Below are 14439 nucleotides of genomic sequence, written 5' to 3'. Positions count from 1 at the left end.
CTCAGACTAGACAATAATGTGCTAGATGGGTCATTGGTCTGGCTTGGTATAACTTTGTGTCCACGTGTTCCTAAAATCTATCACTTTGTCCTGTAAACCCCCTCCTCTTATTTTGAAGCCTCAGAGAACTGTCAAAGCCTTGTATGATTACCAAGCTAAAAGACCTGACGAGCTGACATTTTGCAGAGGGGCCTTAATACATAACGTCACAAAAGAAAGTGGAGGCTGGTAAGACTGGAAATATTTTGATACTTACATTTATAAAGGGGTTTTTTTGTGTGTAGCCCTACACTGAAGCTTTGTCTCAAACATGGCTTTGTGCAAATTGTTCTTCTTTAGTAAGGGAATTTCTGAAAGGTGGCTGTGGGGATGAATACAGTCAGTTGAATGAATGAGATACCTGAAGCATGATAATGTGTGTTCCAAAATGCTATATGACTAAATAATAATAGTATTCCATAGAAAAGCCTTTGACCAAGAGTTATTTTTAAAGTTATATACAGTTGTGGTTACTTGATAGCCATTGTAGAGTTTGTTGGACTTCAACCTTCTCTTATGTGATTCTCAGAGAGAACTTTATTCTTCCAAATATTCACCATATATAATTTCTCTAGACTATAATCAATACGCTTGGGGGGAAATATGCATATCTTTCCATTTTTGCGGAGAGCCTCCTGGAAAATCACTTCTGTGGTTCCATGCAGCATAGTGGTTATGCAGCTGGCATGTTTTAAAATCATCAGTCCTCTGATTGTTTGAATGTTTATTGCAGAGAGTGTCAAACCATTTCCACAGTTGAATTATCGTTTTGATAAAAGCTGCAGTTCAGGCTGCTTGTACCTGTTTGACATTAACGAACTTGTCAGTTGGGAGAATATTATAGACAATATTGTGTGATTCTGTTGAGAGCTTACAATAAGCTTAGTTTTAGAGGCTGGTGGACAATTGTGTGAGGCTGATGGGGTTTTTTTGTATTAAAAGATCACTTGTGTTAAAAGATCACTTTCTCATTCATTGATTCAGGTGGAAGGGAGATTATGGAGAAAAAGTTCAGTACTATTTTCCAGCCAATTATGTCGAGGACATGTCATCTGAGAAGGGTGATGAACTTGAAAACCAGGTGAGAAGACCAAGTTTTAATTGCTACTCTTCTTCCAGAATTGTTGCTTAGCTGTTGTTGTCTTTTCATGGGCTCTGTAGCATGCTCTATCAGATTCAACACGAGATTTCCACCAGCGTCTTTCCAGTTGATGAAATTAATTCAGGTGCTCAGATCCACAAGAAATTATCTGTGGGCAAGATTGTCCTTCTGCACCATACTCTCCCATGTTCATTTAAGGGAGGGACAGTTTCCCCGTGGTAGGGCATCTGCTTGGCTGATAAATAACTAGATAGACTTGATTGCAACTATAAATCCATGTTTTTGTTTGCAGATTATTGAGGACAATCCTTTAGGGAGTTTGTGCCGGGGCATTTTGGATCTCACCATATACAACGTCGGTAAGTAGCTCTCTGACTTCCTTTCCTCCTTTTGTGGTGTTCTATTTTTACTTAGACTTTGGTGTGAAGGGAGGTGAGCTGCCCTAGTAAAGGTGAGATATAAAAATGTAAATTAAAAAATTAGACTGAGTCTCCTTGTGCTTATATCACAGTAGAAAACCCTGTAATGTTGCTTTCTCAGGGCTGCCATTAGACTCTGGTCCCTCTGTGTTCTGTCCTGCCTATGGTGATGCTTCCCTTGCCCTTTTTCAAAAGGCAATTATGCATTTTCCCATTCAGTCATATAACTGCTTTGAGTGGTTTGTGTGGAGCAGTATCTGGACTGCTGATAGGTGCCTCCACCACCACCTTTAAAAATTTGGATTCAAGCATGCTCAGAAAAGAGGTGCAGGGAGGGAATAGCCTCGACTTTGACAGAACAAGAACTTCACCCAGGATTTTAATAAAACGACACATTACTGTGAGAGTGAGAGAGCAAGTGGTGTTGTGGCAGTGCACATGCTGTGCATTTTCTACTGTGTCTCTAGGTTCCGTCCCTGGTACCTTTAGCTCAGAGGATATCAGGTAGGAGCAGTTAGACCCTGGAGAGCCAACTGTTGACGAAAGAACTGTTGTCAGAGTTGACAAAACTGAGCGATGTGGATCAGTAGGTTGACTTAGGATGAGACAGCGCTGTTTTTGCCACTTAAAATGTGGCCAGATGAACATAATCTCATTTGAGTGTGACGTTGTGGTTAGAGTGTCAGACTAGGATCTGGGATGCCCAGGTACAAATCCTTACTCTGCCGTGGGAGCCTGTTGGCTGACCTCGGGCCAGTCACTCTCAGCCCAGCCTACCCCACAGATTTTGTTGTGAGGATAAAATGGGGGAGAGGAGAATGATTTGAGCAGTATAAATGAAGTGATTTTTATAAAATAATGATAAAACATTTGTGCTGAAGTTCGACCTTGAGGAAGTGCCGTTTCCTAGGGATTTGAAGTGAAATTTGTGAAAAGATTGACAGGAAAAAATTACCTAAGCGACAAAGGGGTAGGGAATGGGACCACATGTCACTTGTACACACACACACACACTGTCTATTTTCATTTATTTATATTTATTATTTCTATATTAACATGGTAGGTAACTGATGTTTTCAACCACCATCTGTGCAGTACTTGTATCTATATGCTATCTGGAGAAAGAATCCCATTTCTCCCCGACACAAACCTTTGCTGTTACAATGCTGGACAATACAATAAGGCCCCTATAGAAGAACCACTTTGAAGGAACACAAGTGCCCCAAAATGAGAAACAGTGGCGTGTTTTGTTGTGTATCAACAGCAGCAGCAACAGCAGAAATATGGCGATAGACCCTTTAGCATAAATGACGGGTGGGCATTTGCAGTAAGATGGAAAGGTAATTAAAACATGCACATTTGTCTGGTTAAATGTCTGCCTTCTTTTGAACAGCGAAAATGCCGCTCGGAAAATACGGTAAGGCTTTTGTCTTCGTCCTGGAACCCAAGAATCCTGAGGATCCTCCTATTGAGTTTGCCACAGAGAAAGTGGAAGAGTTGTTTGAATGGTATCAAAGCATTAGAGAAATCACATGGAGACCGGTAGAAGAGGTACGGATATGGCTCATACTGTGGCTCTGGTCAGCTGCTAACTTTTAACAGGCTTTGCTTGGGACGTGGGCTTCAAAGGTCAAGACAATATCATACAGCAACTTTTATTTTTTTAAATTATTTTTATTCAGTTCGTTTATAGCCCACCTTGTTTGCTGAGACTCAAGACAGATTACAAAATATAAAAATAAGCTCAATTCGACAGCAAAGACATTCAAGAAAGAACAATCTGATAGTACATCAGTTACTCTTCGTAGGGCTTCTGCAGTCCCAGCAATTGGATTTTGGACTTGAGTAGAGCAGCTTTGGATTGATAGTGTTGAAACACTGGATTTCAGTGAGAAAGGTGGACTATAAATAATGTAAATAAATAAATACATTTTTCAAGAGTATTTTTTTAGCCAAAGATGACAACACTCTTCCTATGGAGCAAGGAGCTGCCGGCTTTGGTGGTTTGAGCAAGCACCTTCTCATTTATTTCTCTGCTATGCTAATGGCAGGTGGGTCCAAAGTGGCCATTTTCTTTTCATGGAAAATTCCCAATGGGTCACTGACCAAGTAGAGCCAAGCCCCATGTCTCAGTCAGCCCTGCAGCGGCCTCAGACCAGGGCAGCCATGGGTGGTGGTACAGGAGAGGACAGCACACGAGTTTACACCTATCATTGTTGTCCCTGGCCAGGTGTGAGCCAAGTGGCCTTTTCAGTGCTGGCCCATAGCTCCACAGGACAGACCAAGAGCTGGCTTGCTCCTGGACCATTTTAAATTCCCAGCTCACCTTGAGGGCAGCTCTGAGAACTTTCTCTGCAGAATGTCCTTCTCCCCTTCTAAGCTCCATTTTCATCAGTCCCCCATGAGTTTTCTCTTGTGTCTGTGTTTTAAAGAAAAAAGAAAGGTACTCCCAAGTTCTAGAAGTGGGGTTCCCAGCGTTGTGCTTATGACCTCTATGGTGCCCACCAATACCTTACCATTGCTTTGGTGGCCGCTACCACCATGGTGTTGGTTTTATTCTCTCACTGTTCTTTTCCAAAGTGTCTTCTAAATTATCCCTCTTCTCTACCATACTTAAACTTCCTCTAGGTTTGTGTGTAACTCCACCTCTCACAGTAAATGAGGTTGGCCTCTTTGTGACTGGCTGTACCTCTCATGACAAGAGTAAACTCATGACAAAAGTACCTCTCATGACAAAGAGTAAACTCTTTGTGACTGGCTGTACCTCTCATGGCAGCCATTTTGTGGTTCCACCCAGTTCCCTGTGTCAGAATTCAAAAGGTGCCCATGGGCTCAAAAACGGTTGGGGACCTCTGCTGTAGATGATTCCCAGAGTTGCTCTGTGCAGGGGTAGAGCTCAGTTGTGTGTCTGTTTCAGTCAAGGCAAGAAATTTCCCCAAAACACACAAGTAAGCAACCTGACTTTTTGTCACTTGGAGACTGAAAGGTGTCACCAAAATGTGTGAGAAATCTGATGACATCTCCCCTGCACCGGGAATTCGGAATATTGCACGCTTTGGGAATATTGTTAAATTATAATAAATTGGTGCATTGCCTCTTTCAGTATTGGTTTGTAGCCACAGGGAGTCTTAATCCAAATAGGACTGATGTATTTCCCATTTCTGTCTGTTCCTTTGACATGTTTTTAAGTGTGTGTTCTGGAGCAATAACTGTCTATAAGAAATTTTCTTTTTATTAAATCCTCAAACAGGAAAATGAGAAAAGGTACTGGGAAAAGAACCAGTTAATTGCCATAGAATTATCTGATTTGGTAATCTACTGCAAACCAACAAGCAAAACCAAGGACAATTTAGGTAATCCCATTTTAATAATGAGTTTGAACTTTTACTAGCATGCTTAAACATGCTCAAACAGTAGTTCCTTCTGGATGGGGAATCTCTATGTGCATTTTAAGTCATCTGTGTACCTTGCTGCATATGTATAGCCAAAGCTTTTAAAATTTATTAAGTACATTTATATGTTGCCTTTCCACTGATGTGAGCCTTCAAGGCAATTAACAGGTTAGAATTAAAACAGACTAAAACTCTATAACCAGCGGACAGGTTTGGTTACAGATTACTCAGGGCTAGAATGATTCCTGTCTGCTTTACCCACATATCATTGTTGGCTGTCTTCCAATGTACTAGGCCAGAGAAAATTCACGCAAAGTATCACAGGATGCAGATGTTGTGCTTCATATTACGATTTCAGTGGAAACATGCATTAAATCCTTCCCACCTCTTTGTTCCCCCTCTTGGGTAGAAAATCCTGATTTCAAGGAAATTCGTTCCTTTGTGGAAACCAAGGCAGAAAACATAACCAAGCAGAAACCTGTTGATTTACTCAAATACAACCAGAAAGGACTGACGCGGATATATCCAAAAGGGCAGAGAGTGGACTCCTCCAATTATGATCCTTTCCGCTTCTGGTTTTGTGGCTCACAGATGGTAGCTCTTAATTTTCAAACACCAGGTAAAAATTTCTTAATGCTAATGCTTCACTCATCTTTTCTTTTTATGGATAACCATACTGGCCCTCCATGGTATGTTATTGTATTGTAAGGACAGACCAAGACATTATCTGTGCTATGCTAGAAATACACTTGAATCACTCCTGTACTGTTTGTGCCCCATCTGTAGTCGTACTGCTGGATAGAATGGTGAGGAGAAACAGAGTGTGCATTTTAGACAGTGAAACTCTTTATTCGAGCACTTTTTTGCCTGCTTTAAGCACAAATTGATTCAAGTCTCATAAGTGATTACTCCATGAAAATGAAAGAAGTTTTATTGTTCATGGCAAGTATATTTAAATCTAAATGGCGCAATTAATTTTTTTTAAAAGCTGCATTGCATTTTACAAGCTAAATATTTCTATTTTATGTTTAATACCCTACATATAATGGTCTACTTTGTGGACCTTTTTAAATCATTTCACTGGCAAATGGGAACAGTTTTAAACAAAAACCTCTTGTAGCTAATTTTAGGTGGGTAGCCATTTGGTCTACATTAGAACAGCAGGATTTGAGTGCAGTGGCACCTTAGAGACCAACAAGATTTTCAGGGTATGATCTTTTCTGAGTCAGACCTCTCTTCATCAGATGTGAGTGTATCTGAAGAAGAGAGTTCTGACTCTCGAAAGATCATACCCTGAAAATCTTGTTGGTCTCTAAGATACCACTGCACTCAAGTCCTGCTGCTCTTCTAGCCAGTCAGACCCCTGTGCTGTTGTTTGTATCTGTTGCAAATTGTGGGAAACTATTGAAGCTCTATAAATAGAGCACAAATGTACTATACGTAGTACATTAATAAACAGTAAAATCATCAAGTTGGAAGGGGCCTTACAGACCATCTAGTCCAACCCGCTGCCCAATGCAGGAACAGCCTAAAGCATCCCTGACAAGTATTTGTCCAGTCGCTCCTTGAAGACTGCCATTGAGGAGGCACCCACCACATCTCCAGGCAGCCAATTTCACTGCTGAATTACTCTTATTGTGAAGAAGTTTTCCCTAATGTTTAGCCAGAACCTTCCCTCCTGCAGTTTAAGCCCATTGTTTCGAGTCATATTCTCTGTTGCCAATTAGAACAGCTCTCTTCCCTCCTCTAAGTGACAGCCTTTTAAATACTTAAAGAGAACAATCATGCCTCCCCTCAACCTCCTCTTCTCCAAACTGAACATTCCCAGGTCCCTCAGTCCTTCCTTGTAGGGCTTCGTCTCCAGGCCCCTGAGCATCTTGGTTGCTCTCCTCTGCACCCATTCCTATTTGTCCACATCCTGTTTGAAGTGAAGCCTCCAGAACTGCACACAGTACTCCAGGTGGGGCCTGACCAAGGCAGTATATAGTGGAAGAATGACATCCTGAGATTTGGATGTTATGCCTTTGTTGATACACCCCAAGATTGCATTCACCTTTTTTGCTGCGGCATCCACCGGTATCCCAAGATCTTGTTCACACACACAGCTAGCCAGAAGTATATCCTTCCTCCAGTATGCACGCTTTGCATTTTTTTTTTACCCAGGTGGAGAACCTGGCACTTGTCCATGTTAAATTGGATCTTATTCCAATCTGCCTACTTTCCCAGTGTGTTCGGATCTCGTTGAATTCTATCCTATCTTCAAGGGTGTTTGCTACTCCCAGTTTGGTGTCATCTGCGAATTTAATGAGTAATCTCTTCACACCCTCGTCCAGATCATTTATAAAAATATTGAAAAACACTGGGCTCAGAACTGAGCCCTGTGGCACTCCACTGGACATCTCCCTCCAATCAGATGTGATGCCATTGACAACTACTCTTTGGGTGCAGTTATCCAGCCAGTTCCCTATCTGTCTAACCATCCTAGAGTTCAGCCCATAGTCCACTGGTTTATCCACGAGGAAGAACCGTGTCAAAAGCTTTACTGAAATCCAGATAAATTACATCGGCGGTATTCCCATGATCCAGTAAGCCTGTCACTCGGCCATAGAAGCAGATGAAGTTGATCCGGCAGGGCTTCCCCGTATCACCGTGTTCTTCGTCAGGTGCTTGCGGTCTGACACCTTTAATATCTGTTCCAGTATCTTCCATAATATAATAGAAAATGAAAGCTGAAAAATATTTTCTTTTCCCACGTTTTTCACCACTTTGTAGTAATAATTTCTGATTTAGTGGAAATGTTTTGGGAAAATGCACCAGAAAGGAACTGAGTAGGATTAGTTCCAGGACAGACTATGGAAACCCAAAGAGTCATCTTAACCAACATTCTTTCAATAGGCTCTCTTAGTTAAAAGAATTGTTTTTAATGTGCAAAGTACTTTCCAGCAATTATTCTCACATTACTCCCATGAAGATAATTTCGGGTAGATAGCTGTGTTGGTCTTCAGTACAAGATCATGATTCGAGTCCAGTGGCACCTTAAAGACCAACAGGATTTCCAGGGTTTTCAGCATCCTAGAGTTTTTAAACACCTGATGAAGGAAGCTTGAGTCTCGATTCTCGATAGATTATAAGCTGGAAATCTTGTTGGTCTTTAAGGTGCTACTGGACTTGAACTGTGTTACTCCCATATTACAGATAAGGAACTGAGGTTTTGTCCATCTTTCATAACTAAGCAGGAATATCTGCTCAGGTCTCCTACTAATATGCTGTGTCTTTTGTACTACACTGGCTCCATCTTCAAAGACCCAGGAGTGTCTTATGTATGCCCAGAGGATGGTTCAGGTTTGGTAATTCAGCAGGTATCCTTGGTCTCCGTACCAGCTTGGTGCCCGTGAAGCAGCACCACAAGAAATGAGAGGCAACTCCTACATAATCTCAGTAGTTTAAGCTCTGTGAGTGAAGACACAGCCGTGAGACCCGGTCAAGAGTGAAGGTACCACTCACGCAAGCAAGATCCATGTAATTATTCTTGCCCGCAAGGTCACATTACTCCCGTGTACCCTCCTCAGCAGAATAAGATCACATTGTGGGAAGAGGGTGAGCGCGTCTGTATGAAAGTAGTTAAATCTTGCCTTTTATTACTGGGTTAAGTGGGATTTAGCAGACGAATGTTTTTTTCTAATCCCCTTTATCCCGTCTGTCAGAAAGAAGAGCTTGCTGCTAATGTGGCTTTTTTTAAAAAAAATCCTCTTTCCAGATAAATACATGCAAATGAACCATGCCTTGTTTTCACTTAATGGTCGGACCGGTTTTGTACTCCAGCCAGAATGCATGAGGACTGAAGGGTATGACCCAATGCCCAACGAAACTAAGAAGAAACTACAGATGATTTTGACTGTGAGGGTAAATATTCTCTTTAAAAAAATGCATTGTCGTACAGATGGGGAGCATCTGTAGCTGTAAGAGCCCTTGTTTTCAGTAATAGTGGACAGCTTGTTAAATGACATCTCTTACCAGAAGTAGCAAGGTGTTATCTGCCAGCATCTTCAGTCTGGTGCATCCCATCCTGGAGATTGTATAACTGTCCAGTATTGATGTTGCGTACATGTGTGGAAATAATAACTAGTCTTCCTGCTCTTAAGGGTTTGGAGTTGGAAAACGTTTGAGTATTTCCTAAAGGGTTTTCCTAGCCCATTTTGTTCCCAGAGATACCATCATAATTATGTAGATATATGTTGAGGTACTGGAGCTGACAGTCATAAGGTTAAACTTTTCACAAGTACCTGCAAGGCCCCCAAGTGAACGAGAGCAACAGCCCTGGGGAAGGACTCCAGTAGTGCAAATAGCAGTTTGGGGCAAGTGATTTATATCAGGAAAATGTCAAGCAGAGGCGAGGATTAAGTATCCCTACCCAAGTGCCCATAGCTGAGCACTGATTCCCATAGTGGTTGGCTACTCGCCAAAGTAGTGGCAGTCAACAAGGACCAGCTTTGTGGTCCTTTGTTGACTATCCTATACTTGCCATTTAAGAATTTTTTCTATCTGGCTTGACACAGATTCGCTAGTAGAAAAGAGCAAGAAGTGAGCTGTGACTCATGAAAGCTCCTTCCCTACCACAAATTTTGTAGTTTTATAGGTGCTACTGGACCCTTGCTGTTTTCTGCTGCTACAAACAGACTAACACAGCTACCCATCTTGACATATTTGCTACAACAGTAACTAGGCCACTAGCTGCCATTAAAATCGTGGCACAGAGTGGTAAGCTGCAGTACTGCAGCCCAAGTTCTGCTCACGACCTGAGTTCAATCCTGGCGGAAGCCGGGTTCAGGTAACTGACTCAAGGTTGACTCAGCCTTCCATCCTTCTGAGGTCGGTAAAATGAGTACCCAGTTTCCTGGGGGTAAAGTGTAGGTGACTGGGGAAGGCAATGGCAAACCACCCCATAACAAAAAGTCTGCCAAGAAAACGTCGTGATGTGACATCCCCCCCATCGGTCACTAATGGCTCAGTGCTTGCACAGGGGAGACTACCTTTACCTTTTATAGGTGCTACTGGACTTTCGCTGTTTTCTACTGCCACAGACAGACTAACACAGCTACCCATCTTGACATATTTGCTACAACAGTAACTAGGACACTAGCTGCCATTATATGGGGCCACAGACTTAGGAAAATGAAATTGTGGTCTTCTTTCAAGATGGTGGCTCTAATTCAAAATGGCAGGTAAAAACATTCCCATTCTGAGCCTAAAGTTTTGCAAAGTGATGTTAGAGTCTTGAAGCAAAAAACTGAATGAAAGCTGTGAGAATATTTATCCAAAGTTAAGCACATTTTAAGACCGGTTTGTTTAAATGGGAGAGTTAAAAGAGGTGCTCAGATTTCTCCTGTTCAAAGAAATAGAAGCAAAAACATGCCTTGCTTTGTTTGGATTGCACCTTCCTTCTGTGTTGAAAAATACCACTATATATTTGAGTAGTAATTGTTACTAGATTCCGTTACCCAGTGGCATGACATGCTGTATTGCCATAGGTCATCGGTGCTCGCCATCTTCCTAAGCCTGGTAGGAGTATTGCCTGCCCTTTTGTAGAAGTGGAGATTTGTGGGGCTGAATACGACAACAATAAATTCAAGACAACTGTTGTGAGTAAGTAGTACTCAACTTCTTAATAGAAATATGAATTCTATGGTGGAGTAATTAATCGCTTGCATCTAAACTTGAGTAGCATGAAGAGGGTGGAAATGGTGTTTTCTCTAACATCTACAGTGCTATTCTAAATGTTTATTTGGAAATAGAGCTCACTTTATACAAAGCCAAGCACTTTGAAGTACTTTCTTACCATTAGGGATGCTCTCAATACTCCTGTTGAAATCAGTAGGACTTTGGCTGGATCGTGTCCCAATTTGGTCTCTGTGAAGTTGCACATTAAGGCAGAAGAAGACGGTTTGGCAGCCCTGTTGCCACGCAGCTGGGTGCTTCCAGGTTCTCCTTGAGCTGCTAATCAAACAAATCATGTTATTACTTCAACAAGTATTTCTTCAAGTGTGCATGGATAGAATAGCACTCAGTGCATTCTAGTAACTGTTGCCTACGTGCTGCAGACCTGGGGCATTTTCAATAGCTTAACTGTGGAATAAAATGAATTTCCCTGAAATAAGTGTTTCAACGAAGTGGTGGGATGTATCTTGGTTTTCTTTTTTTTTTCCCTCCTAGAAATGTGCCAAGTGGAAACATTAAAATGCGGGATTGGGGGTAGGGGACAGTGAGGGAGTTTAACTTTAGTAAATACTTTAGTAAACACAGTGGCGTGGTCTGGGGGAGCCCAGTGGCGCCTGGTGTGGGCTTTTGGGGACCACAGTTCTCTTTGTCAGATGCATCTGGCAGGGAGAGCTGTGGTTATCGAAGGCTTATACTACATAGGAACTGGAGGCTTTTACTGCTGCAAACTAACACGGCAAACTGACTCCACACCAAAAGGAGATGTTTACATTTACTAGCAAAGGAATGTTTTGGTTGCCTCCCCGCTAATTGCATCTTGTCCCCTTCTGATATATGTCCCCTTCTCTCCCCTCTCCCTCCTCCTCTTCTGTATTTGACCAGTTTGTACCATGCACCTGACGAAGAGAACTTGATTCTCGAAAGCTTATGCTACAATAAAATTGGTTAGTCTTAAAGGTGCTACTGGACTCTTTTTGATTTTGCTACTACAGACTAACACGGCTAACTCCTCATGATATCATAGATATCTCTGAAGACTCACTTATGCAGCTTTTCTTTGGGGAAGCTCTTGGCACTCTCCCCGCTGAAACCAGATCAGATTCATGCCTCTTTGCTTTTACCAACGGGGAGGATGTTTCTGGAGGATAGGGGCATATCATAATTCCTGGGGTCAGGTGTCAGGGACACCAGGGACTCAGTTTATGCTTTGAAATGGCAGAGTCTTTATTGCTGCAACACAATCAACTATCATCCTGAACAGTCCCAGTTTTCTTCTCTCTCTCTCCCTCAGGGTGCCTATGGGTGTGGCATGGCCTCAGTCTGTGTCAGGTTGCCTCCTTAGAAGCCTGGCCTAGCTTTGGCCGTTGCTTGGAATGGGTGGCGGTCTACCTCCCAACATCTCCTCCACTTTCTCCTGGTCCTCCTTACAGATTCTTTCCCACTCTTTCAGGCCTCACTCTGGCTCCTGTTTCCCCCATCTGGTCCTTCTCCCTCTTTTGCTCCACTTGTTGGCCCTCTTCCTGCTTCCCTGTTCTCTTAACCTGCTTGCTTTCCCCAGCACCACACGACATGCTCGATTAGCCCCGCCCACAGCAGCCTGCCTCTGGCCAAATCCTCCCTATCGACAGCTTTCACATATGTTGGAAAATGTACTTTCAATGCATTTTGAAAATCCTCTTGCAAACCATCAGTGAAATGCGTTGAAAATTCAGTGAAAGTGCATTATCCAACGTGTGTGTAAGTAGCCCCGTCATCCAATTACCTGTTGCTTCTCCCCTTGCTCCTCTGTCCCTCACTCCTTCCTCCTTGATCTCTCCCTCCCCTGATGTTGGCTTGCTTACCTTCTGACATCCCAAGGCAGTGGGTACCTCTCCCTGGTAAATTGGAGTGACAAAACAATGAACATAGCAGCCATTTTGCAGCCATGCCTGCAAAACAGAGGGATTAGCAAGAGCATTGCTAATGGGCTCTGTTTGGCTTAATTGGGAAACAAAATCTGCAAAGTAGAGGGGCTGTCCTGCACTTGGCAAGACCATAATGAATGGTTGGCCCCAAGCTGGGATAAATGTTCCCAGACCATTCACGGATCCTTAAAGGGGAAATGCTTGCTCTGGATTACAAAATGTCCCTCCCATTACAGATGACAACGGCCTGAACCCAGTTTGGGCATTTCAGGAACAGGTGAAGTTTGAAATTTACGACTCCAGCTTAGCATTTCTGCGCTTCGTGGTGTACGAGGAGGACATGTTCAGCGATCCAAATTTCTTAGCCCATGCCACTTTCCCTATAAAAGGAATCAAATCTGGTAAATATCAAGGATAACCATAACGCTGTTGTTTACACGTTACTTTTGCTCTTAGAACCCAGCATGGTACAGGGCTGTATATCTAAAGTGGAACAGAGATGCTGTTTTGCAGTCTTAAGGATACTTTCCTGGGAACAGGCCCTATAGAATGAAATGGGGTTTACTTCTGAGAAAACCTGTTTAGGATGGCTCCCACCCTGTCATCTGAGGCACCAGATGCTTTTCACTCCACCTTGCAAAGATTTGCCATGGCAGGTCTGTGCTGCTTTCTCATACATACTGCCCTGCCTCCGGTGCAGTGCATTCTCCAGTGCCTGACCAGCCGGTTCTTCAAAGCACTGTTTACATCACTTAAATCCTGCCTCAGGCCTTGCTTAGTTTGAAATGTGTCAGAGGCCTCTTATGCTTGCGCAGACTAAGAAGCCACTGCTTCCTACTCCCTCGACAATAGTCTATTTTCTTCTCTCCAGTTTATGTTGTGCCACTCTGCACAATTGAGTTTCTGGTTTTTTTCTGTGATCTCAAAAAAAAGAGAGAGAAAGGCATTGTTTTGTCAAATGTGGTGAATCAGTGATAAAACAATATCTGTGGAAATGCTGTAGGGCGTGCAGTTTTCCCAGTAGGGAAAGGAAATAAGCGTATGCAGCATTGGAATTGTTTTGCAGTAGGGGACCTAAAAGTACCAGTTAAATGGCTGGCAGCTCTGCTGTTTCCTTTTCTTCCTTGACATTGTCAGTACTACCGTGTTTTGCTTATCTTTACTCTTGTGATGGAAGCCCTCCTGTCACACACTCTGTGCTACTCTTAGCCTGGAACACGTTCTCCCACATACGTCTCTGCTAAAGACAGTCTGGCTAGCTTTATATTCTCCTTTTGCTTTTTCAACTCTTGCAGAATTGCAGATCCTTTGGGGAAGCTTCTGATTTTTCCGGCTGTGGCACATGTGACTGTCTTGCGATTCTCCACGGTTTCCTGTTCTTTCCTGCTCTGCCTACTGCTGCTGCTTCTTAGTAAATCTCCCAGCTCTGTTCTGCTTTCAAGAACAGACCAGGTGAGCTGCCAGCGTGATGTGTGATTCTGAGCAAGGTTAACCGCTTCTAGCGTCAAAGCTTTCTGACCTTGCTCTTCCAGGTTTTCGGTCAGTCCCTCTTAAGAACGGATACAGTGAGAACATAGAACTGGCTTCACTCCTGGTGTATTGTGAGGTGCAGCAACTGCTGGTACGTGTTGCAGCCTCTTGTGACTTCCATTAAGACTAGACAGCCCTTTCTATTCATCTAGCTTACCCTGAAGAATCTGGGGTGCCGATTTTTGTATCTGTGGATGCTGCCACACCGGGATCATGAAAGTGCAGCAAGATGGGGACACAAACATCCATTCCTGTTCCGCTCTCTACGGACCGTCCCTTTCCTCGTTACCCCTACACAAAAGCTCAGATGTAGCAATGCTTTTGCTGACCAGATGCCT

At 42.9% G+C, this 14439-nt stretch overlaps 1 protein-coding gene across 1 annotated transcript in view; it reads left to right on the top strand.

Annotated features, from left to right (window-relative positions):
• The window catches only part of PLCG2 (phospholipase C gamma 2), an 85990-nt gene that overhangs the window by 68212 nt on the left and 3339 nt on the right, over positions 1 to 14439 (top strand). Inside the window, exons 22-31 of the mRNA XM_055000409.1 lie at positions 119 to 228; positions 1024 to 1120; positions 1434 to 1500; positions 2954 to 3111; positions 4811 to 4913; positions 5362 to 5571; positions 8710 to 8855; positions 10481 to 10595; positions 12808 to 12972; positions 14104 to 14192. Of these exons, the coding sequence (XP_054856384.1) occupies positions 119 to 228; positions 1024 to 1120; positions 1434 to 1500; positions 2954 to 3111; positions 4811 to 4913; positions 5362 to 5571; positions 8710 to 8855; positions 10481 to 10595; positions 12808 to 12972; positions 14104 to 14192 (1260 nt within the window). The remainder of the gene's footprint in view (positions 1 to 118; positions 229 to 1023; positions 1121 to 1433; positions 1501 to 2953; positions 3112 to 4810; positions 4914 to 5361; positions 5572 to 8709; positions 8856 to 10480; positions 10596 to 12807; positions 12973 to 14103; positions 14193 to 14439) is intronic.

This window comes from Eublepharis macularius, chromosome 16 (genome assembly GCF_028583425.1).
Source record: "Eublepharis macularius isolate TG4126 chromosome 16, MPM_Emac_v1.0, whole genome shotgun sequence".
Classification (NCBI taxonomy): Eukaryota; Metazoa; Chordata; class Lepidosauria; order Squamata; family Eublepharidae; genus Eublepharis; species Eublepharis macularius.
This window is presented reverse-complemented; position numbering and strand designations above follow the sequence as displayed.